The sequence below is a fragment of the Coturnix japonica genome, chromosome 2 (assembly GCF_001577835.2).
Source record: "Coturnix japonica isolate 7356 chromosome 2, Coturnix japonica 2.1, whole genome shotgun sequence".
NCBI lineage: Eukaryota > Metazoa > Chordata > Aves > Galliformes > Phasianidae > Coturnix > Coturnix japonica.
In genome coordinates, this window is record NC_029517.1 from 122,116,969 (window position 1) to 122,138,915 (window position 21,947).

General features: G+C 40.1%; 1 protein-coding gene across 1 annotated transcript in view; it reads right to left on the reverse strand.

Annotated features, from left to right (window-relative positions):
* Nucleotides 1-1,067: 1,067 nt before the first annotated feature.
* The window catches only part of RAD21 (RAD21 cohesin complex component), a 23,717-nt gene continuing 2,837 nt past the window's right edge, over nucleotides 1,068-21,947 (reverse strand). The window contains exons 2-14 of the mRNA XM_015856218.1: nucleotides 17,163-17,336; nucleotides 14,560-14,689; nucleotides 13,209-13,308; nucleotides 12,476-12,582; nucleotides 10,927-11,130; nucleotides 10,205-10,330; nucleotides 9,907-10,029; nucleotides 8,451-8,674; nucleotides 7,972-8,134; nucleotides 7,458-7,609; nucleotides 6,114-6,263; nucleotides 4,997-5,080; nucleotides 1,068-2,894 (exon numbers count right to left, since the gene is read on the reverse strand). Coding sequence (XP_015711704.1) covers nucleotides 2,703-2,894; nucleotides 4,997-5,080; nucleotides 6,114-6,263; nucleotides 7,458-7,609; nucleotides 7,972-8,134; nucleotides 8,451-8,674; nucleotides 9,907-10,029; nucleotides 10,205-10,330; nucleotides 10,927-11,130; nucleotides 12,476-12,582; nucleotides 13,209-13,308; nucleotides 14,560-14,689; nucleotides 17,163-17,306 — 1,899 coding nt within the window. The 5' untranslated portion in view covers nucleotides 17,307-17,336 and the 3' untranslated portion in view covers nucleotides 1,068-2,702. The remainder of the gene's footprint in view (nucleotides 2,895-4,996; nucleotides 5,081-6,113; nucleotides 6,264-7,457; nucleotides 7,610-7,971; nucleotides 8,135-8,450; nucleotides 8,675-9,906; nucleotides 10,030-10,204; nucleotides 10,331-10,926; nucleotides 11,131-12,475; nucleotides 12,583-13,208; nucleotides 13,309-14,559; nucleotides 14,690-17,162; nucleotides 17,337-21,947) is intronic.

The following is a 21,947-nucleotide window of genomic DNA, read 5'->3' on the forward strand; positions in this document are numbered from 1 at the left end:
TCCACCACCATTTCTTTCTCCTTGCTCCGCAGGTCATGACAATACTATTGTGAAACCCACTTTCCAAGAAATCTGTTCCTCGGGATTACATGCAGGTCACGTTCAGTAGTGCTGAACATGTAACAAATCGTCTGCACTACAAAGCAGAGCTTGCAAAGATTGCTTCAGATTACGTTTAGTGCCATCAGGAATCCACCTTTGTAAAGCCCGTTTGTGGTGAGGGAGGATCCCAGTGGTGCAACAAAGTGCTGCGTTGATGACAAAGATGTCACACATCTAAACCAGAGAAAACCCTGGAGAAGTCACCTTTCATTCTGATCCCACGCTTTAGTATCTCCCTCTTAGAAAGTTTTAACCAAAGAAATGAAAAACAACTCTGTCCAGCATAGATAAGCTGCACGCATACACACATACTCAAGCCAGCTCAACACAGGCCAGCTCGCAAACTTACAGCACAAACAGAATCAGCTGCTTCCACGGGTGGCTGAAATTCAAAAGCAGTGCAGTCACTTTGGTGTGATGAAGTTACCTTACTGGATCCAGGCTGGTTCTTCAGTTCCCAGAGACAGCATGAGTCAAACAGAATTCATTACCCTGGGTTCTGTATGAGCTCTGCAGGTAACCTGAGGGACTCCACAGGAGATCTGCTGCTTCTACTACAGGCTTGGATCCAGGTGTCTGGATCTACAAGGACCACGTATCTTCAGAAGCAGTGCCATTCACAGAGGCAATTCTAGAAGAAAGAGAACCACAGAGCTAAAAGAATTCAGGCTGGATACGTTCTGGCACTCGGAAGGGACTGGCATGGAGATGAATCACTTTATAGACAGTCTCCTCTAATTTTCCACACAGACATTCCTAGCATAGAGCGCCTGAACAAAACCACAGGATGGCCACTGAAGTCAGTTTTCCTTCCTATTGGTAAGAAATCGATTTACACAATCAAGCTTTAAATCTCTCCAGCAGCTCTATCACTTCTGCTCCTAATGCCAAAATAAGCAATCTGTAAATACGAGGTCCCCGCTACAGAAGTGAAAGGTGTTCAAAAAAGATACGGGGCTCACACGTAACGGCTTATAACACAACTTTTATTAGAAAAAGTTATACATAACAGCATCAACTATTTTCAAGAATATTAACCTTGAAAAGCAACCAAACCAGACTAAAAAGTGTAACGAGAAACGAATGACCTGTTCTATAATTAAACATTCAAGTTATCTACAATGGCTCTTTTTACAAAGGGGAAAACCATGGTTTGACAGGCACGTCATGTTGAAAATAAAGCTGCAGTAATTTTATACAATTAACTTTCCCAAGGATTATTCAAACAAGATCATCGTGGAGCCGCCGATTCTTTTTTTAAAACATTCACATAATTTTACATTTCTGTATACACTGAAATTTCAGTCCCAAAATTACACCACAAAGTGCCCACGTTAAAACCAGAACTTTCAGTGTGAATAATTTTGCCCTAAAAAAAGTTAAGACAGGTTTCCATAATCAACATATTCACATAATTTCTGGTACTACTTGATCTGACAAGTAAAAGCTTCATTGTTTGTATATAAAATCAAATGGGACTTCCTCGGCAAATCTGATAAAATGTTTGGAGCACAGCAGGGCGCGTTATTGGAAAATCAATACTAAAACCATAAATATATCCAAAGAGTCATTAATACGCTACACAATTAAGCAGAACTATGCCTGTTCACACTGTATATTCAAGTTCGTTGCCCTTTCAGTACAGGTGGTATCTGAATGTAGTACCTCCTCAGAGGCGACCTGTTCAACTCTTTATTCTTATCCTCATAAGCCCGCTTCATAAAAGTCAGATAATTTACAATCTAGAAGTTTGTTTAAAAAAGTCTGGAGTTTATATACAACTCTAACAAACCTAAAGGATTTTGATTTCTGAGAAGGTTAAAATGAAATGACTAGAGTTTTCACTCGATGCTTATTAACAGTAATTAGCCATTAACAGTAGTGGACCGGAATGAGGTGATACGTAGAAAGTGATGTTTCATCTCAAATGCGTAGAACACATTCAGTCCTTTCACGTATGTAATGGTATCACTCCCAGGAAGGGCTTTCCACAGACACCCATTTCCCCTTAGCATCAAGGGCTACAATAATCTGACTGCAAAAATGCAGTGACAAAGCAAGCTGACGTATCAGGCACTACCTTTCATATTGGCAGCTGTAAGAGACCCACAGTATGCACAAAGATCTAAGGAAGGGGAAAAAACCACAACTATGAGAAGCAGACTGAACATTTTAGACAAGTTTGGCAAAGTTTTTAGTCAGACAATAGGTTGGCCATTTAGGTTTACTTGTAGAGGTTTTAAAATATCACTATTGAATTAACTAGTCAAATGAGAGTAAGACATTGTCATGATACTCAAACATTACATGCATCAATATTGCACACATCTGCTCTGCCTTCTTAGCACAACCTTCATCCGGGTCCTTGAGCTGCCTGGTTTCTGCAGCTGGAACTCAAGCCTCCCACCCCAGCAGTTTCACTAAAAATTTAAGTGGTAAATTTAAAATACAAAACCCAGGTAACCCCCGAAAAAACCCAACGAGGACTTTATACAGACAATAAAATCTAAGTTTTCTGCAACGGTCTTGAGGGCCCTCCAGATGGGGCAATACACGTACGCACTAGTGAGACAAGCACTAGCTCTGCTGTACCTAACCATTCAGATAATATGGAATCTGGGACCGGGCGTTGCGATGATGTCACTGTAAGGCTCCTCCTGTGTCAGCTCTATGGCTTGCTGCTTTTTAAGTACCAGGAAACTGTAGAATTTCGCAGCTGCTTGTTTTCTATTTGTATTCCTGCACAACTCAAGCAAACTGATGGATTCTGCTCCAGTCTTCGCAAGAGCTCTCTGAAAAACACCAACATCGATAAGGCAAGTTAAAAAAAAAAACAACACATACAAGCACAAATAGCAACAGGCAAGATTGTTATCACTGAGAGATGCTGGGAGGGACTGTGATGGTCTCCACACTGGGCAGGGACACTACAACATGTACATAAACTCCACATGGATCTTATCTAAATGAAACCAACTAAGATCCCCAAAGATGGGTGGAAGAAAAAGAACAGTCTTGAGAACACATGTTCCAGAACCACTGTAACGTAACACAAAGGCTTTGGATATCAATAGCCAGCCAACTTTTTGACTACAGAACAAATATTTCTAAAGATAAACAAAAAAATCCTGTTGTATTTCTCAGGATGAAAGTAACTCCAAATAGAATCATGAACTATTGTTTCAAACAATCATCCAGGAGCTCAGGTTCTGTAAAGAGGCATCATTTTTTCAAGGTGAAAGCCTGTTTATTTCTAAAAATCCTCTCTGTCTGAAACAAAGTACCCAAAAGCTGTTTATGTTTTTTCAAAGTCTTGGCCAGAATATAAAGGATGCAGGGAAATACATTTGTTTGCTGCCTAGAACAACTACTAATATCTTCAATTTAAAACAGAACTGTCTACTTTGGAATATCTACGAGATGAAAAGATATTAAGCTGGCCAAATTAAATTACTTTATATTAAACAGATCCTAACTTTGATTCTCAGTACAGATTTAATGTTTCAGCTATCCAGTCTGATCCTTTTTTGGGCACATACAGGAGACAATCAAACAAAGCTAGACGCGGCCCAGAGCAAATTCTGAAGCTCTTGTACAAAATCCATGATTAAAAAGAGGGGGAAAAAAAGGAACATTACTAAACATCTGTACACTTTAAAAAATATTTTTTAATTGACAGCTGCACTGGCTTTAGCTAGGACAGAATTAATTTTACTCATAGCAGCTCATCTGGTGCCACATTTTGAATCTGTGATCAAAACAGTGTTGATGAAGCACCACCAATGGTTAAGCTGTTGCTAAGCGGCACTTGTGCAGCATTGAAGCCTTCTCTGTTTCTCACACGTCCCCTAAAGCAAGGAAGCTGGGAGATGCACAAGATGTTAAGTGCAGCTAAAGCCACAACAGCTGACCCCAATTGATATGGAATATCAACTAATATTCTATACCACACAACGTCACGCTGAATAAAAGCTACGGGATAAGAGGAAAAGGATGGAGCATGGATAACACACAAAAAAACCCCACAACAATAAAAGAACTTCAGAGATACAATAGTGACAATGAACTTTTATCAGCAGATGGAGACCAGTTTTACCCCAAGAAAGTTGACTCTAGGAAACAAAGCCAGCTTGGAGGGATGGGATTGACACTCCAGTGAAACCACAATCTCAAGAATTGCCAAAATAATTAAGGGAGGAAATGGGTAGGAACCACAAACCAGACTAAAAAGCAAAAGGCAGACCTACATGCAAGCAGACACGAGTTTGCACTCAACTTCAAGTATATACTAGAGGCTTTCAATTTTCTTATCAGAAAAAGCCCTTTAGTTCTAGCAAGCAAGAATCCATTCTACAAAAGATTATCTGTTGTGCAGACTGACAACGGCAGTCTGAAGCCACCTGCTGAAAAGTAATGCTGCACTTCAAAGCCAAGGTCATATTTCCCCAGTTGCTGCAGATTCAGTTTACCATAGCACAGAAGTTTTCTGACTAGTCCTTCCAGGAACAAACAACCCACAAAACAGTTTCGTTCCCGGACTTTGACAATGTTCACCTATTCTTACAGAGCCCAAAGTCGGGAGGTTCTAATGTTTCATTGCAAGAACACAAACTCAATTATTTTAAAAACTCATTTCTGGGAATCTCACTTGTGTATGAAGTGTGAAAGGAAACACTTAAGCGCAAAGTTGTGTTTCAAATGTTATGTGAAAAAACACGGCAGCTACATTATGATTTAGTCAGATACAAGAATATTTTCCTCCCTGTGACAGAGCTTATACTTTAATTCTGAATTTTCTGACAATAAAGGCTCTACTAGAACTTTCAGCTCAGGTCAATAGCACCAGTGGACGTGTTCGAAAGCTACTTAAGAGAAAGTAAATGATAATGCATACCTGAAGCCCATGAAGCATTTGTTGAGTCCTCTTGTTCCACCTCCGTTCTTCTTGATCCTGATCACCCCCTGTGCCATCTTCTTCCTGCAAGCAGCCAGAAGTCACGTGTACAAAACAACTCATGCACCAAGCTCTGCAAGAGGTATTTCTACATACCAGAGCAGCTTTTTCTTTTCATTAAGACAGACACAATCTAACCAGGTATGGACAACCTGACTCAGAGTATGGCGAGGAGAGTCAGGAAATGGGACAAAGGAAGACAATTGTTTATGCTGATGTATGATGTAAGGCTGCATGCCACTACGACTATACCTCAAAATGTCATGCTGGCAACTAGCAATACAAAGAAGTTCAGTCATGTTGGCTTAATGAAAAGAAAAAAGATTTATCTAATCTAAACATAATATCAACAATTATTTTATTTTGCAAACATTAATAAACTCCGACGTTCTCATTTCAGTATAGAAACAGAGTCACTGAAAAAGGAGAACAGGTTGCTAAAAGCTGCAAAAGGGAGCTGTGTTGTTGTAGAGGACCATGTCCAATGAAGCACTTGGAACAGTGTTTGTTTATGGAAGATGACTTGCATATGGCTTTTAAAATGAAAGTTATATTTCAAGCCTGCAATTATAAAAATCACCATGAAAGCAACACATGCAAGGAAATATCTTTGTTTCAAGTCTTAAATCAAGCACTTCAAATTGAGCAGAAAACACCACCTGGACAATTTTTCCTTTTATTTCTCAAAATTAAGTCAAGCTGTATTTCTTCGCCTTGATTGTACTCCTATAAGTAACATTTTGCTGCAAACAGCAAGAGCTTGCTGCATTACTATGAAAATCAAAGTCCAAAATTTCTTGCATAAGGCATCAAAATTCAGAGAGAGTGGTTTGATTTAAACCACATGAGAAAAGAAGCACCCTCCATTCCCCAAGAGAATGCGTATGTGATTTGTAAAATGGTCCCACAACAACTACATTTCTAAAGTTTAACTTTTCCCAAATAAAAAGTTAACATTTCTCGTGCCATTTCCTGAATACAAAATCAAACAGTGCCAGGGAACACACAACCCATTTTTTCCATAGCTTGTTGTTGTTTTTAAGAGCCCTGCTCTTACCTCCTCTTCTTCCTCCTCCTCTTTCTCCTTTTCCTTCTCCTTCTCTTTTTCTGGTAGGAGTTCTAGCTCTGGTATTAGCTGACAGATGTTTTGCGGCTCCTCTGGAGGCATTTCTACTGGCGGCATCTCCAGCTGTTGTGATGGTGGATGCTTTACACAGTACAGATAAACAGAGAATCCTTTTATTGGTGCTTTCACGACAGAATACTGACACCACAAAACAGTTTCACAACATTGAAACCTCTAATTCTCTTAGCCATTTATAAGAAGTTACGAAAAATGAGAATTAATGTTTTTGTTGGTTTGCTCTCCACACCTGCATTTTTAATCCTTTAGACTCTCCCCAAACAAAAATTATGACATCACTAAGGAAAAAGGCTTCCCAGCAAAACTACTGATCTCATTTCTTGGATCAGCACATGTAACCAGATGCAGTACTACATGATCAAACTACCTCAATCAACAGGACACCTGCAGAATATCAAAACATTGTTCCCTTGTAATACAAGCAGGACACAGTCAAGAACAAGGCACTCTATAAAGCTTCTAAGCATTTACTTCTGAGAGCATCATACAGCAGGTACCTCAAAGGTATGTTTTACCTAGAGGCTTGATCTTGTTAGCATAATCCAAGTTACCCCAAAACACATTATCCACTTCAGCACAAAGAGCTGATAACCAGTTTCATCCAGTACTGCTTTTTATAAGACCATGTAACATCTGTCTCATTCAACAGCCAGTAACCTGCAATCCCATTGGAAATGGGATAAAAAGTTCATAAACGTGCGAAAGGCTGCACAGTCTAGGACTGTTCCATCTCACCAGGTTAGTATTCAGAAAGAGTGTAACTTGAATTCTGCACTCTTCTTCTCTCCATTGAAAAATACGATTTCAGTTCATACTGCAGAACAGCTTTTACAGAAGGGATAGATATGAAATTGTCTAACCATAACCCAGGAAAGAAATCTCTCCTGAAAGATCAGTTCTTGTTCAAACTATTAACAGTGGACCACTGGGAATATATTCTGAATAGAAGAATCTGTGCAGCTCACACAGTTCTTTCTTATATACACTTGCCACAGCAGAAGGTCCTGATATAATTTATTCCTTGAAGACTTACTTTGGATGAAACACAATCAGTTCCTACCCTCATTTGACTTCAGGGGAAAGCTTACACAAACTTTTCAGAAAAATCCCACAGCGACTACTCTCAGAGATTCTGGTACTACTCCAGTGTATCCTGATAGCTAGAGAAAATCTGTACCTCAAATCTGTATCACATTCTGCTCAAAAATACTTCCCACTCCTCATTAAAACTCAAATTAAAAAAATAATAATTCTTACAGGTAACACTGGCTCTGGTTCCGCTTGCTGCAGTTTGCGTTTAACACCAGTTTGTGGTGGTGGAGGTGGCATAACAGATTCATCCAGGTTGGTCCTGCTGCCTTCCATCATTGACTCTTGTAAACGACTTGGCTCTTCCAGAATTGGTTCATCTATATTCCATAATAAAAACAGTTTTAGTAATGTAATCGCAAATAGTACTGACGTATCTAGGTCCGATCTACTATTTAGAATGAAGTACCCTAACACCTTGCATAGCTTCTGCAATGACCTGGTACAGATGTGTATACAAACCAATACAATACCAATTTAATCCACTGGATCAAACAAAATCTGTCTTCTATTTCTAGAAAAAAAAAACTGTTTTAAGTCAGGGACTGTATAAAAAACTAAGTAAGCAAATTAAAGTCTTTCTTTCATTATATTTAGGGACTTAATATTAAGAACAAAGGAAAGAAACAAGCTCTGAAGGAAAGCAGAGCATCTTTGACAAAACAACCAGTGACAAACAAACCAATGACATCTCGCTGCTGTTGCTGCTGCTGCTGCTGTTCCTCTCTGGGCACCTCTGGGTTTTCAAAGTCTTTAAGGAACTCATCAAGGTTGTCAGCTTCTCCACCTTTCCTCCTCTTTCTTAGGTCTTCTGGAACCAGGGGTGTCAGACAACGAGTAAAGAGCTACAGGAGAAAAGTTAAACTACTCACTACTGCAGCTCTCAGTGTCTTACGTCACATAAAGCAATCACGTGCCATCTTTCCTTCCCCCTTTTTAATCACTTCTCCAACATTTAAAACAAGAAAAAATATTTTTGTAATAAATAAGCAGGGGTATTTTACATCATTTTTAACGAGTCTTCCTTAGAAAAAAAAAAAAAAAGCAAAAACAAGAAAACTGTCTCCTATCATTAGATTGTAACTCAAATACTGGTGTTTACCAGTGAGGTAGAATTCTGAACACATCCCATTTAGAAATTGTTCTGTACAAAAACATTACCTTCAGTAGCCTGTTATTCCACAAAGGCTGTGCAGGCTGGGACAGGAGTGTTTCCGCTCCTCCTGATTCTTTCCACATCATCAGTTTCTTCGTAGGGGGTGCCAAGTCCAACGTTGTAACAATATCAGAGTAATCGCTTAACTGGGCTCGAATGGTCTTGCTATCCAACTCTTTCACACTGTCCACAATGAGCTTTCTCTTCCTCTTTGCTTTGGTTTCCTTGACTGTTGAGATTTGTTAAAATTACTGAAGGTGAGCTCATAAAGATATAAAATTGTAGTAGGAATCTTACAGATTCTCTATAGGTCTTACTTGCCCACACATCATGCAGCCACAAGAATAAGGAATTGTTAGCACTGGAAGGTACAGAGGCCTAAAAGCACTATATCAAACGTTACTCACTACAAATACTGCCCCACAAACTACAATTCCTCCATGTACACTCATAAACTAATTTAATATTTTGTATAATTGTCAATATCCGTAGCTGCAGATGTCTCCTCCATCATGGTTTGTTTGGCTCGTGCTCTTCATGAGCAAATCCCTGAGATGTAAGGTCCCACTGGCCAGAAAGTTGAAGTACTGTAACACGTTTTTTTTCCTTCAGCCCTATGTGAACTTTGGTAATACAAATATGGGTGGATATCATACCTGTACCTCTCATCCTGTTCTAGAATGTGTTAGTGTAAATCGTTTACAGCCTGGTCCTTGGCAGCAGACCCTGAAGCTCTGGCAAATGCTGCCTTCACTGGTCCCAGCTGACCAGCTAAAGACCTCCGTTGCACGTTTACCACCAGAGGGCAGTGCCAGGGCTTACTAACTGGCCAAGCAGTAAATCATAGTCTGGAGTTCCAAATACAGGACAAACAAAACAGATCTTACTTTTATTTTACTTGTTTCAGGTGCAGCTTAAGGTAAAGCAAGGATCTGTTTTTACTGAGCCAAATGCAATATCATTTAAAGCGAGTGTCTTGTACTAATGAAATTCTGTCTTTTTCTCTATTTACTAGAGCTTCGAATAAAGAGATTAATCTGCTGGTTTCAGCAATTAGTAAAAGCTACACTAGGAAAAAAGATCACTCCTTCTCTAAGCATCATTCACAATTTAAGCACTCTTGTCCATGAAAAATACCACAGTGACAGCACTGGTGCACTACAGATACTGAGTCACAATTGAAAACATGATAGGGCCTTTTCCAATTCATTATGTTCTTTTTACTCCATGCATTCCTCAAAAGTTACAAACCAGTGTCCTCTAGGATTACTGAAACAAGTTACCTGTCCAGAAATACTAAAAGATCAAAACTAGGATAAAATGAATTCAGCACCCAGTCCTTGGTTTCTTTCTCAAGTGAGAAATAGTGTCAGTAGAAGTGCTAGGAATTCATTTCTCCTCCATCATACTAAGGTGGGCTCCGAATGATCCAAAGAAAATATTTCCAGACAGTTTACTTACCAGTTATGTCAATAGGCTCCAGAGCAAAAGCTTCTTCTTCATTGGGAACAAGAGTTGTCTGATCAGTCATGGTTGGTAATGGTTCAACTGGATCTACTGAGTCTGGGCTGTCTGGTCCACCCACTGCCAGGAAGAACAAATACAATGCACTATAATATCAAAATATCATCTCCTTCCACACCTTAAAATGGCCTAACACATTCCATATATACATTCAGTTCAACATACTCCCAAGGAATTAGTTTCTTCATTAAATTGGTTAAAAGCAGTTCATGTTCTAGCCTTAGATCATACTCACTCGATACATTATCATCATCATCCATATCGTCATGGGGAGGTTGCTCTGGCATCATTACTCCACCTTCTGAGAGTGCAGGTGGATCATCAAAAATACCACCATCATTATTACTGAGGAGTTTGTCATCTGAAACGATTGTATGAAAACATCATTAGTTTTGCCCCCACAAATTCACAAACAAGTTTATAATGACGCATAGACCAATTTAGGAGAACACAGATAAAGATAATGCAAAAGGTAGAGAAGCCTATACTTTCAATGTTGATATGAAAGCCATTGCAAGCAATTTTCCAAGGCAAATTTCTGCTCCAATTCAGAACATACAGGTAATCTTTATTACAATACACCTGCCACATATTTGCACCTTGCTAGGTTTCTTATTACTTGAGGAAGAAGCATCTAATATAACTTGTAACACACTAATGAAACCATTTGAAGGAGTTAAAGAGTTGTATACTGTTTTTTTTCTCTAAAGAATGTTAATTTACAGAATGGAAAAGCTTTGGATGACTCAGTTATACTTGACATAAAAATATACAGCAGTGTATCTGGAATGTATTGTCTATGCTGCGACACCACTCATAAACCAGAACTGCATTGCTGAAAACACAACTTAAGAGGACCAAAGTAACACAGTAAACAACCTCTTTGTCCTCCTTCCCAAGAAAATACTGAAGTACGATAAAGGATAGAGGAAAAACATATTAATTTCTCAAACATACCCAATATTCCACCATCATTTCCTTCTCCAAAATTATCATCTTTGTATTGGTCTTCATATTCCAGGTGATTAGCTTTCTCATTAAGATGACTGGTGCTCTGTTCAGGTTCCAGTAGAAGATTGGAAGCACTGGTGCTCACTAGCATGTCGTCTTCAAATGCACTACCCTCTCTCATCATCTCACGATCATCCATCCCAAAGTCACCTGCAAGAATGATTTCACAGCTGTAAATGCTGAAGAACCGGTATGTAAGGGACCTAACAAATCCATCAAGAAAGGTTCATTTGTAAGACCAAACCTTTTCTTTGTTTTAATCCTGTAATTTTTCATAAAGTGCAAAACATACTGAAACAAACATTTCCACATTTACTTTAATTTCAGAGTTAATAGGCAAAACATAAGAAATCGCAGAATCCTTACAGTTGGAAGGGACCTTTAGGCCATCTAGTCCAACTGCCCTGCAATGAACAGAGACACCTACAGATCAAATAGGGCACTCAGAGCCCTGTCCAGCCTGACCTTGCATGTCTCTAGGGATGGGGCATCTACACCATCTCTGGGCAACTTGTTCCTGTGCTTCACTATTTTTATTTTACAAAACCTTTTCTTCTATACAACCTAAATCTTCCCTCTTTTAGTCTGAAACCACTTCTCCTTGTCCTTTCACAACAGATTCTGCTAAGGAGTCTACCCAGTTCTTACCCACATCCCTCCCTTTAGACACTGAAAGGCTGCTCTCAGGTTACCTCGCAGCCTTCTCTCTCCAGGCTGAACAGCACCAGCACTCTCAGCCTGTCCTCATTTGGGACATGCTTCCTCCCATGGATTATTTTTGATGAGCACTCTTTAGTGCCACAATACTAACAGCAAAAACACTGTTCAAACAATTACAAGAGAAAACATTTCCTCTTTAAGCCTTTTTGAAACTGATTTTATTAAGATCTTATAATCGAAGACTACTCAAAGTCATATCTTCTGCCTCGAGACTGAACTGCATGTACAGAGACCGAATTGATTTCAAATCAACAATCAAAACTCAACCTATGCTTTTAATAAGATATTAAATTGGGATATTATTACACTTCGGCTACCCAAAGGTAAATACTTCTCAAATAAAAAATTTCAGGTTTTGATTCACATCTTTGAATTCTATCCTTGAGCAGATACTGAACGGAGCATCAGCAAGTCTGTCACCACTAACTGCTCCAGCTTCAGAAAACTCCTAGCATTTATTGACTGTAAATAGCCTAGAATTTAAGTAACAACTGAACTCTTCACATCATGTATTAAAATTGATATAGCGTTTCACTAATTAACACAACAGAACATTCTTCAACTTTAGGTAAGCAGATAGAAGCAGGCTGAGTAAGGGAGGGCAAACCTTCTGGAAAAACTTAACAACATAAAAGCTAAACATATGGAAACACATCATTTTTTATCTCATTTGTTTCTGCACTTACTAGCAGGAATTCTGTAGTAATTGTAAGACTACAGCTTCACAGTTACCAAAACTAGCTTATGAAAAACATAACAATACATAAGATTTTACCAAAGTCATTATCCTGGAGGATACTGATGTTGCCTACTTCTTCTCTCATTGTAATTTCTTCCACTCTACTCTGGTTCAAACTGAACTGCTGGGCCACATCAATATCACTTAAACAAACAGAAGGCAATTATTAACATCTCCATTAAAAATAAAAAACAGATAAATCCTTAGATAAACATAAAATTCCTAAACAGTTCACTATACATTGAGATCAATGAAAAAGTGGACAACAAACACAGAATAGAATGCCCTGCTTAAGGCACTGAGACCATTAAAGGTTAAAACTTCGAATTCAAGTTGTGTCATCGTCTGGAAAACATACCAGCAACCTCTCTTCCAGTCTTGTTATGCAGGGCCACTAAGTTTAAGGCCAATTTAATAACTAAAAACAGCACTACCCATGTTCAACTCTGAGAAATATTAATATAGGTACAAAAGAAATGTATTTAAGAAGTGTACTGAGTTAATATTCAGCTTTGTGTTAAGGCTTTTTTCGTAGAAAAGCACAGTTGTCTTTTTTATTTTTTTTGCAATTGAAATTTAGTATAGAATCCAAATTAAGTACAAGTCAAATGGGCAAATTATTAAACAAGCCACACCCAGAAATTCCACTACAGATAACACACAAAACAGTAGCCTCCCTATTTCTTAAAGGCTAAAAAGTCTTCAAGCTGTGTACTTGCCATGTTTACAGATAACTCATTTAGAAGTTATAAGAAAAGCATCTGCTTACTCTAGATCAGGAAGTGGTTGGTCAAAATCATGAAACTCCTCGGGTAAGGTAATAGCATTGTAAGCAGCCTCTCTGTTTTCCTCAGGCAAATCGACAACCCCTGTAGAGAAAAACACTCAGGCATGAGTTCCCATTCCTTACACGGACAGCATTTTCCCCTGTGCTTTCACTGAAGCTGTTCTTTCATAAACTTTGTATGGAAAATCACAGCTTGGACCACTGACTAATCAGCTGAGGCAAGTGTTGGGTCAGCAGTGACCAGCTGCACAGGTGAGAGTAATCTAGCTGTGCTCCCGGAAGGGGTGGACTTCGACTCCACCCCCTCTGAGACCTCATTTAAGGGCTGACCACCACTGAGGCAGCATCTCCTGGAGATTGCTCCCCAGTGAAGATTGTTTCAGGTCAAGGCATTGACACTGGTGAGTTTTCTTTACTAATAACCTTTGATTATTTATCACCATCTTGGTCAACATCTTTACATTAGCCACCTTCACAAACTTATTGTCTTTAAATTGTTGAGTTGAAATGATGCTAAACGCCTGTGAAGAAATCTTAGATTATCTTAGTATTGAGGTTCAGACTAAGAGCAGAACACCTAGTTATCGAGCTGCCATGTTGAACTGTATAACCCTGTAGGAACCGCAAGCTTTGGGTCAACAGGTATCTGTTAACGCAGGTACCTGTTAGGAAATCGCTTGATCATAATGCTCCAGATGAGATACACAATTCTACATTTTAATTTGTGCTAAGCAGTGGACAACGCAATAACTACTCTGCTTCTGCTCATGCAGTCAGTTCAATTAACTTCTGAAACCCCAGCACAGTACTTGGACCACCCACACAAATCTGCTTCTGCACTGATCTAAACCACATCAGAGTTTAATTTTTGACTTTATTAATCCTCTTGAGATACTTTATCTGCTATTCAGTGAGCATCATCACAGTAAAACAGAACCAACAGTAAGTAGTAATTTAATACCATGTAGATCCAGTAGTAACATTGCCTGTTTAATTCAAAAGCAAGGTCAGGACATATGCAGGGGAAATGCAGATTCAATTCCTTCTGTAACCAGTGGGAGATCTGAGCTCCATGTTTTGTCTCCTGACCCACACAACACAGGCCATTCTGAGGTACTGATACTTCAGAAACACTGCCAACTCTGTTTCCCTCCACAATGGATAATCAAAGAATCACCATCCAGAGTGTTCCAGGAACAAGCACGACTCCACAGGTTTACTTGCGATAGTCCTTGGCTAGCAACTAAGAAACTCAGCCCTGCTGAGACTATTACTATTACTTTCAGGGCAATTTGTTCCACAACTTTAGAAGCACTTGGACAAAGATAGGTACCTGGACGAAAAGCCATCTTAATCTTAATGAAGGCCTCATTACAGTCTGCAAGAAGGTATTTCGCTTTCCTGTGGTAGATTCTGACAACGCCTAATAAGAGATGTCCTGAAGTTCGAAGCGCCATCTTCACCTAAAAGAAGATTATACCATCAGTGATTTAGTGTAGCCTTACCTCTTCCCTATGATTAAATTTGTCAGCTTTGCATGAAATTTCCAGTCATATCAAATATTCCAAATAAACATAAAATTAGTAAAAACTCTAAATAAAGGAAGAATGAGAAGTTTACAGTGTCAGATGATACTCTGTGTATTGCTCGAGGATAAGCTGGAAAATGTAAGTAAATTGTAAACTGTAAATGTAAACCTCACCCAAACTGTTTTTAAACACATTCAGGGATGGTGACAGAACCACCTCCCTGGGGAGCCTATTCCAGTGCTTAAGACAAGACAAAATCCAATTCACCATATCCTTTACTGACACCTTTGCCACTTCAGTTGTGAAAAAAATAAATGAATAAATCAAATTTTGGACAGCCAGAAATAACAATGTGATTAAGCTGAGGAGCAGTTAAAGACAGTGCTGTGTTACCGCTCCATTGTGTGTCCTTCAGTTACCGAGGAAAGTAGAACAGCGGAAGATGAAAGATATTCATAAACAAACACTGGCATATTAAAGTTACCTTAATTTGCTCTCCTACTTAACCTGGATGTTTTGCTGTGTAACTGAGTACCTCAAGCACTGCAGGAACCATAGGAAACCTCCAGAGAAGGATTCTTCTTAAATGTTTTAGTGCAAAAGAACACATGACTTGAGTCAAAGAAAGATTAAACCTTAAAAAGTCCAACCTCAAACATTACGAATACAAAACTGCGTAAGTTATCTCATATTACAGCAAATGACGAAAGTCTTGCACCAACTTAAATACATGAAAGAGTGCCCAGCAGTTTCTCCTGAGCTCTCAACTGACTCTATAAACATTATCCTCTGCAAATCCTTCCAGGGCAGGCACTGAAGGAAATGATGTCTGTACTACAACAGACATCTCTGTAATTGTATTACAGGTATCTTTGCTTCAAGATGGCTTTTGTTCCAAAGTCCAGATTAGCATTATTGGCACACTGTTTGTTTGATTCAATCAGAAGAAAATATGTTTTCTTTCTTTTTTTACATAGGGGCTTTCTTACTCTTAAGGGACAAAAGTTATAAACAAATCAGTGCACCAGTTCTTAATGGGCATTTTTGTTTTTATGAGCAGCAGAGGAGAAAAAGACATTAAGAACATAAATTCCTAAAAATTCCCCCTAGTTCCACAATAACTGTACAGGTGTTACACAATCACAGAATGACCCGGGTTGGAAGGGACCTCAAGGATCATGTAGTTCCAACCCCCCTGCCTAGCAGGGCCACCAAACATACACCTTTACTAGATCAGGTTGCCCAGGGCCCTGTCCAACCTGGTCTTGAACACCTCCAAGGACGGGGCATCCACAACCTCCCTGGGCAGCCTGTTCCAGGGCCTAACCACTCTCCTAGTGAAGAACTTCCCCCTAACATCCAACCTAAATCTTCCCTCTTTCAACTTAAAACCATTTCCCCGTGTCCTGCTATTGTCAGCCCTTTCGAAGAGTTTACTCCCCTCCTGGGAGTAAGTTCCCTTCAGGTATTGAAAGGCTGCAATGAGGTCACCCCGCAACCTTCTCTTCTCCAGGCTGAACAAACCCAACTCCCTCAGCCTGTCCTCATAGGGGAGGTGCTCCAGCCCCCTGATCATCTTTGTGGCCCTCCTCTGGACCCTTTCCAAAATCTCCATGTCTTTTTTGTACTGAGGGCTCCACACCTGGACACAGTACAACAGATGGGGCCTCACAAGAGCAGAGTAGAGAGGGACAATCACCTCCCTATCCCTGCTGACCACCCCTCTCCTGATGGAGCCTAGGATCCCATTTGCTTTCTGGGCTGCCAGAGCACACTGCTGGCTCATGTTGAGTCTTTCGTCCATCAGGTGTTAAGATTCTTCCAACTCTGTCCCAGTTTGCTTTCCATGAAACCAAACAAAAAACCAAATGGTTCAAAAACAAGGCTTCTACATTACCCTGTAACACTGTTATTGGATGAAAACCTATCTTCACAAAACCAGTACCATCACAAACTATTCTAAGCCTTCACTTCTTCTTGCTGTTGATAAAAAACCTGTTTCGTACTTTGGTCACAAGCAAAAACAATATTTCAAATATTATTTCTGCAGCTTCCAGTAACAACTCTGAAAGCACATCAAAGGCCATTAAGAGAGAACTTTGCACACAAGTTCGAGCTTTCTCTTTTGCAAACATCCGCTTCTAAATGACGCACAGCACATCAAGATACAAGTTCTCCATTTATGCAAAATTAAACATTTTGTAACTGAATTGCACGATACTCTAGTATTAGAAAATTGACAAGAAAGTAATCTTTAGAATTGTTCAAAAGAATCACCACTTCACATCTGAAAAGACCTTTTCATGCTGCAGAAGAGCAACTCTAAGCAACCCAAACAGTAACAAGCACCTGCATAAACAATTTCTTTTCAGTACAGGATAACATTACATCAGTGTAAAGCGGATACCTTTGGTGAAATGATACTCTCCACGCTGCTCTCCAGATTACATTCAAAGACATGGGCTTTGGTTAGCTTCTTATCCCAGTGGGCCGCTAGCCATATTTTGGCCAGCGGCCCACGCTTGCTCAGGACAAAGTGGGCATAAAACATGGTCCCAGATGTCTAAATCGAAGAACAAATCTGTAAAGAGAAAAGCAAACAGAGAGAAAGAAAGAATTCCCAATGAGTAGCATTCTCACAAACATCCTCCTTATGTTTGCTTTTCATTCATTAAGATCAAACTATTTGTATAAAACACTTACAAGGCCAGCACTTACGGGTGTCGGTTATGTAATACATCAATTTTGTGCAAAGAAAATAGGAAGTAGGAAGAACGGTGATCAGCCAGTGCTTCTTGTACAGACCATTCACACAGTTTTAAAATGATCACCATACTACAAGGAAAAATAACTCAAATACACTTATAGTTTATGACAGTACTGAACTGTCAGAACGAAAACAGGTGTGTGCCAGTTTCCATAGCCACAGTGGTCTTCTACCTCTCCCACTTCTTTCTAGCCTACCTTTCTCAGTAGCAGCAACTGTAATACACGCTGCTTTAGCAAAACATAGGGCATTCTAAAATACAGCGGTCAACTCTGCAGACTGCTCCATGTTTTCTTAAAACTGAAAGTACAACTCCTATTTCTGAACAGACTGCTACTCAACTCCGAATGCTCTTAGTAACATCTTATATTTTTCATGTAAGCGATGAGGAAACTAACTGCATCACTCCAAACTCCCTGAAGGTTTTGCTTTCTTCTTCCTCCCCCACCAAGAAGTAAGACTTCTTTCCTCTTACCTACCAGCTACCTGTTTTCTGCTTATCTAATAAGTACCTCCTTATGGCTGATAAAGATGCCAGCACATAAAGCCATGGGGAAGCAGGACAACATGAGGTCTTGTGACATAAAGCTGCTAATACCTAAACAAGGTAAGCATCTGATTCAGTTTAACTCCAAGCTAGAGGTAACTTTGCTTTGAGGTAGAAGATTCTCCACATACAGCACTACCCATATCTGGGGTGAGGGGGAGGAAATGGAAAAATGGGAGAAATCCAGCAAGCACAGCTGAGGCTTTGGAGCACCAACACAGCAGTAAGCAGGGACAGATGCACAAGGAGCATCAATTTCCAACCATTAAAAACACGTTTTCCCAAACGTGTACCAACACAACTTAGAAGCAAATAGAGATCACCATGAAACACAAAGCCTGGGTAAACTCGATAGCCAGAGAGAGATTCTCACCAAGACAACTGCTAGATGACTGCAATTAGCTTGCAGGTAAAAGAATCAAGTGTCACAGCAGCCATAGAGAGTTGATGGTATTTATGGTGTGTGCTTCATTAAAAGCACTTGGCTCAGTGGAAGCAAAGCCAACCTCTGCATATCCAGGTAATAAATGAAAAGCTGCAAATCTAGGAATAGATGCCTGAAAGTAAATGTCAACCATTTGAGCTCTGAATTTCTGCTGCATTAAATACAGAATGGAAACTCTTTTGTTGTTCAATTATCAAACTTATCTGTCTGATAAACAGGCCGGCCACCACTTCTGTCCATAGCCAAGAACAGTCACCGTACATGAGGTATAAAGAGAGTAAAGGCCACGTTCAGCTTGAGCTAACACAGTATATGGCAAACATTACAATTTCTGTTACAACTCTGAAGACAGGCATCAGTCAGAACAACAGCAAATTAACAGAAGTCTAAGTTACTTGTTTCTGTTTGTTGAGACGGTGTCAGTTTAAGAACAGCACTGTGCTAAGTGGGAAACGAGCAAGTTTTTCTAGGTAGCAAAACAAAATCACCTTGAAAGTGTCCGTGGTCAATAAGAGCTTTCTTTATCTTTCCATCCACCTACTGGCATATGGAAAACTTCATGCTTCCCCAGAGGCCACTGGCCAATTCAGTCCCTCACGCATTTTCAAATCTCATAATAGTTTTGAATACACAGAGACATAACTTTGTAGCACAGCATTTTAGCAGCTGGAGTTGCACTGCCCTGAGCAGCAGGCCTGTAAATTACCCATAAGCGTGAGGATGAAGAGCAGTGGACAGCAAACACACACTTAACAAGACCTTCCAACAGTCAGAAAAGAATGTACATTGATTGACAGAGTTTGGTATAATTATACATTAATACGTTGCAATCATTAAGATATGTAGCACACGCGTGACAGAACTTCAAACATACTATTAACTGTAAGCCTAAAAATGTGCTGAAGATTTCCTGTCAATTGTGGAACATACTTTAGGACTAATGAGAGGAAGCAAATGATCACTGCTAACTGGGATTTGAAGTGATAATGTAAGCAGACTTTGAGCAGAAGCAGGTTGCCCCTATAAATGGGGAGGTCAGTTATACAGAATCACAGAATTATCAAGGTTGGAAAAGACCTAGAAGATCATCTAGTCCAACCATTACCAATACTTCCCAGCTAAATCATATTCATCAACACAACATCCAAACGTTTCTTGAACACTCCCACGGTCGGTGACTCCACCACCTCCCTGGGCAGTGCATTCCAGTGCCTGACTACCCTTTCTGAGAAGTAATACTTCCTAATGTCCAGCCTGAATCTCCCCGGTGCAGCTGAAAACCATTCCCTCTAGTTCTATCCCTGATTACACGAGAGAAGAGGCCAACCCCCAGCTCACTACAACCCCTCTTCAGGAAGTTATAGAGAGCAATAAGGTCTCCCCTGAGCCTCCTCTTCTCCAGGCTGAACAATCCCAGCTCCCTCAGCCTAACCTCATAAGGCCTGTGCTCCAGACCCCTCACCAGCTTCATATCCCTCCTCTGAACACGTTCCAGGGCCTCAATGTCTTTCTTGCAGTGAGGGGCCACAAAGTTGAGGGGTTTTTGCTTTGACACTTTGAATCAGACACTGCCAACAACTTCTGCCTTTCAAAGAACTGACAGCCCAAGTCAAAGAACTCCCCCATAAGGGGACTTAACACATGGGCATGGGTTTCAAAACGTATGCTTCGTTAGTAATTAAATCAAAGAACAGAGGCTGAAAACCATTACAGCACAAAAGCCAATCTGCTTGCACTGCTTCTTAGGTTTGACTCCTCTCAATACCAGAATTACGGCTCAAACCTAAAACTCACTCATCTTGCAGGAAGGAAGAATATAGGACATTTGTATGGTACTTGGAAACTTCTGAAGCAAGTATGAAGCCAATATAACTTCAGACCAAGGCCATCTCTTTTCAGCCATTATGGAAAGCCTTGCCACGACAAAATGCATTAAGAGAAATCATGAGCCTCACAGTACAAATAATTTAAAGCACTGTAAAATGAACTACTGCCAACAAATAATACTTCTGTCCAAAGCAGCGCTATCTTCCCATGTCACAGTAAGGAGTCTCTGCCACTTGGAACTTCCAGCCGACCTCCTGTATTGTAATACCTGGCTTCTATCAGCAGCACAAAGCATGTCTATGCAAGTCTTAGCTGCAGCAGTTCAACTGTAGTTGTTCAGAGCACCAGCACAATGGCTGGCAGCAGACCCCAAGGGCTGCTCTTACTTCCTTCAAATATTTTTTCTTTCTTTTCAGGTAGTTATTTTCCTTATATTACTGTTTGGTTAATACATAGGGCAGTATATCAACACAGCGGCATAAAAGGAGGAAGATTTGCTGGTGTCATTTAAGGTTGGGATCAACTTTAACGGCACTAGAAGTTCTTTTTTTGGAGAGGCAGAGTTCACATAGACACACAGAACAGCTGCCTTTGGATGCGAAAGCAACAAATAGGAAGCCACAAAAGGAAAAGGGTGGCTGATGGCTCTCATGAAGATTACAGGGTAAAATATCAGTGTCAGCTTTTGAAATTGACTTGTTATGGAACAAGACCTCAAAACTCATCCTAAGAACTCACAGCGCTTCAAGCAAGACAGGAAAATGAACAAGGTAAAGATGAAAGAGCAGCTGGGATCAAATTCCAACCCTGCCCAATTGAACTTTTAAGAAAACTTCAACTTCATTTTTCATTCAATGGGTTGTTACGTCACCATCAATGTTACTGTCTTCAAGTTCCTCTGCCCAAACCTTGCTCAACAATTGCATCACTTTCTAATATTTTTCTTTCTATAGAAGTACTGAAGTCTGTAATTTTATATACAAAATAACTGAATATGTAGTGATACCAACCCAGCTCAGACAGTTCATTTTCCTATCTAAAGTATCCAGCAATCGATCCTCCCAAAAAAGCAATGGGAAAGCTGGGCAGTCAGCACTTGTGAAACAATCTTAACCATGAATTCAAACTTATCAAGTCATAGGAAGAATCACAGAATGATCTGGGTTGAAAAGGACCACAACGATCATCCAGTTTCAACCCCCTGCTATGTGCACGGTCACCAACCAGAAGACCAGGCTGCCCAGAGCCACATCCAGCCTGGCCTTGAATGCCGCCAGGGATGGGGCATCCACAGCCTCCTTGGGCAACCTGTTCCAGTGCATCACCACCCTCTGAGTGAAAAACTTCCCCCAAATATCTAACCTAAATCTCCCCAGTCTCAGTTTAAAACTATTCCCCATTGTCCTATCACCATTCACCTTCGTAAACAGCTGTTCTCCCTCCTGCTTATAAGCTCCCTTCAAGTTCTGGAAGGCCACAATGAGGTCTCCCCAGAGCCTTCTCTTCTCCAAGCTAAACAAGCCCAGTTCCCTCAACCTCTCCTCATAGGAGAGGTGCTCCAGCCCTCTGATCATCTCAGTGGCCTCCTCTGGTCCCGCTCCAAGAG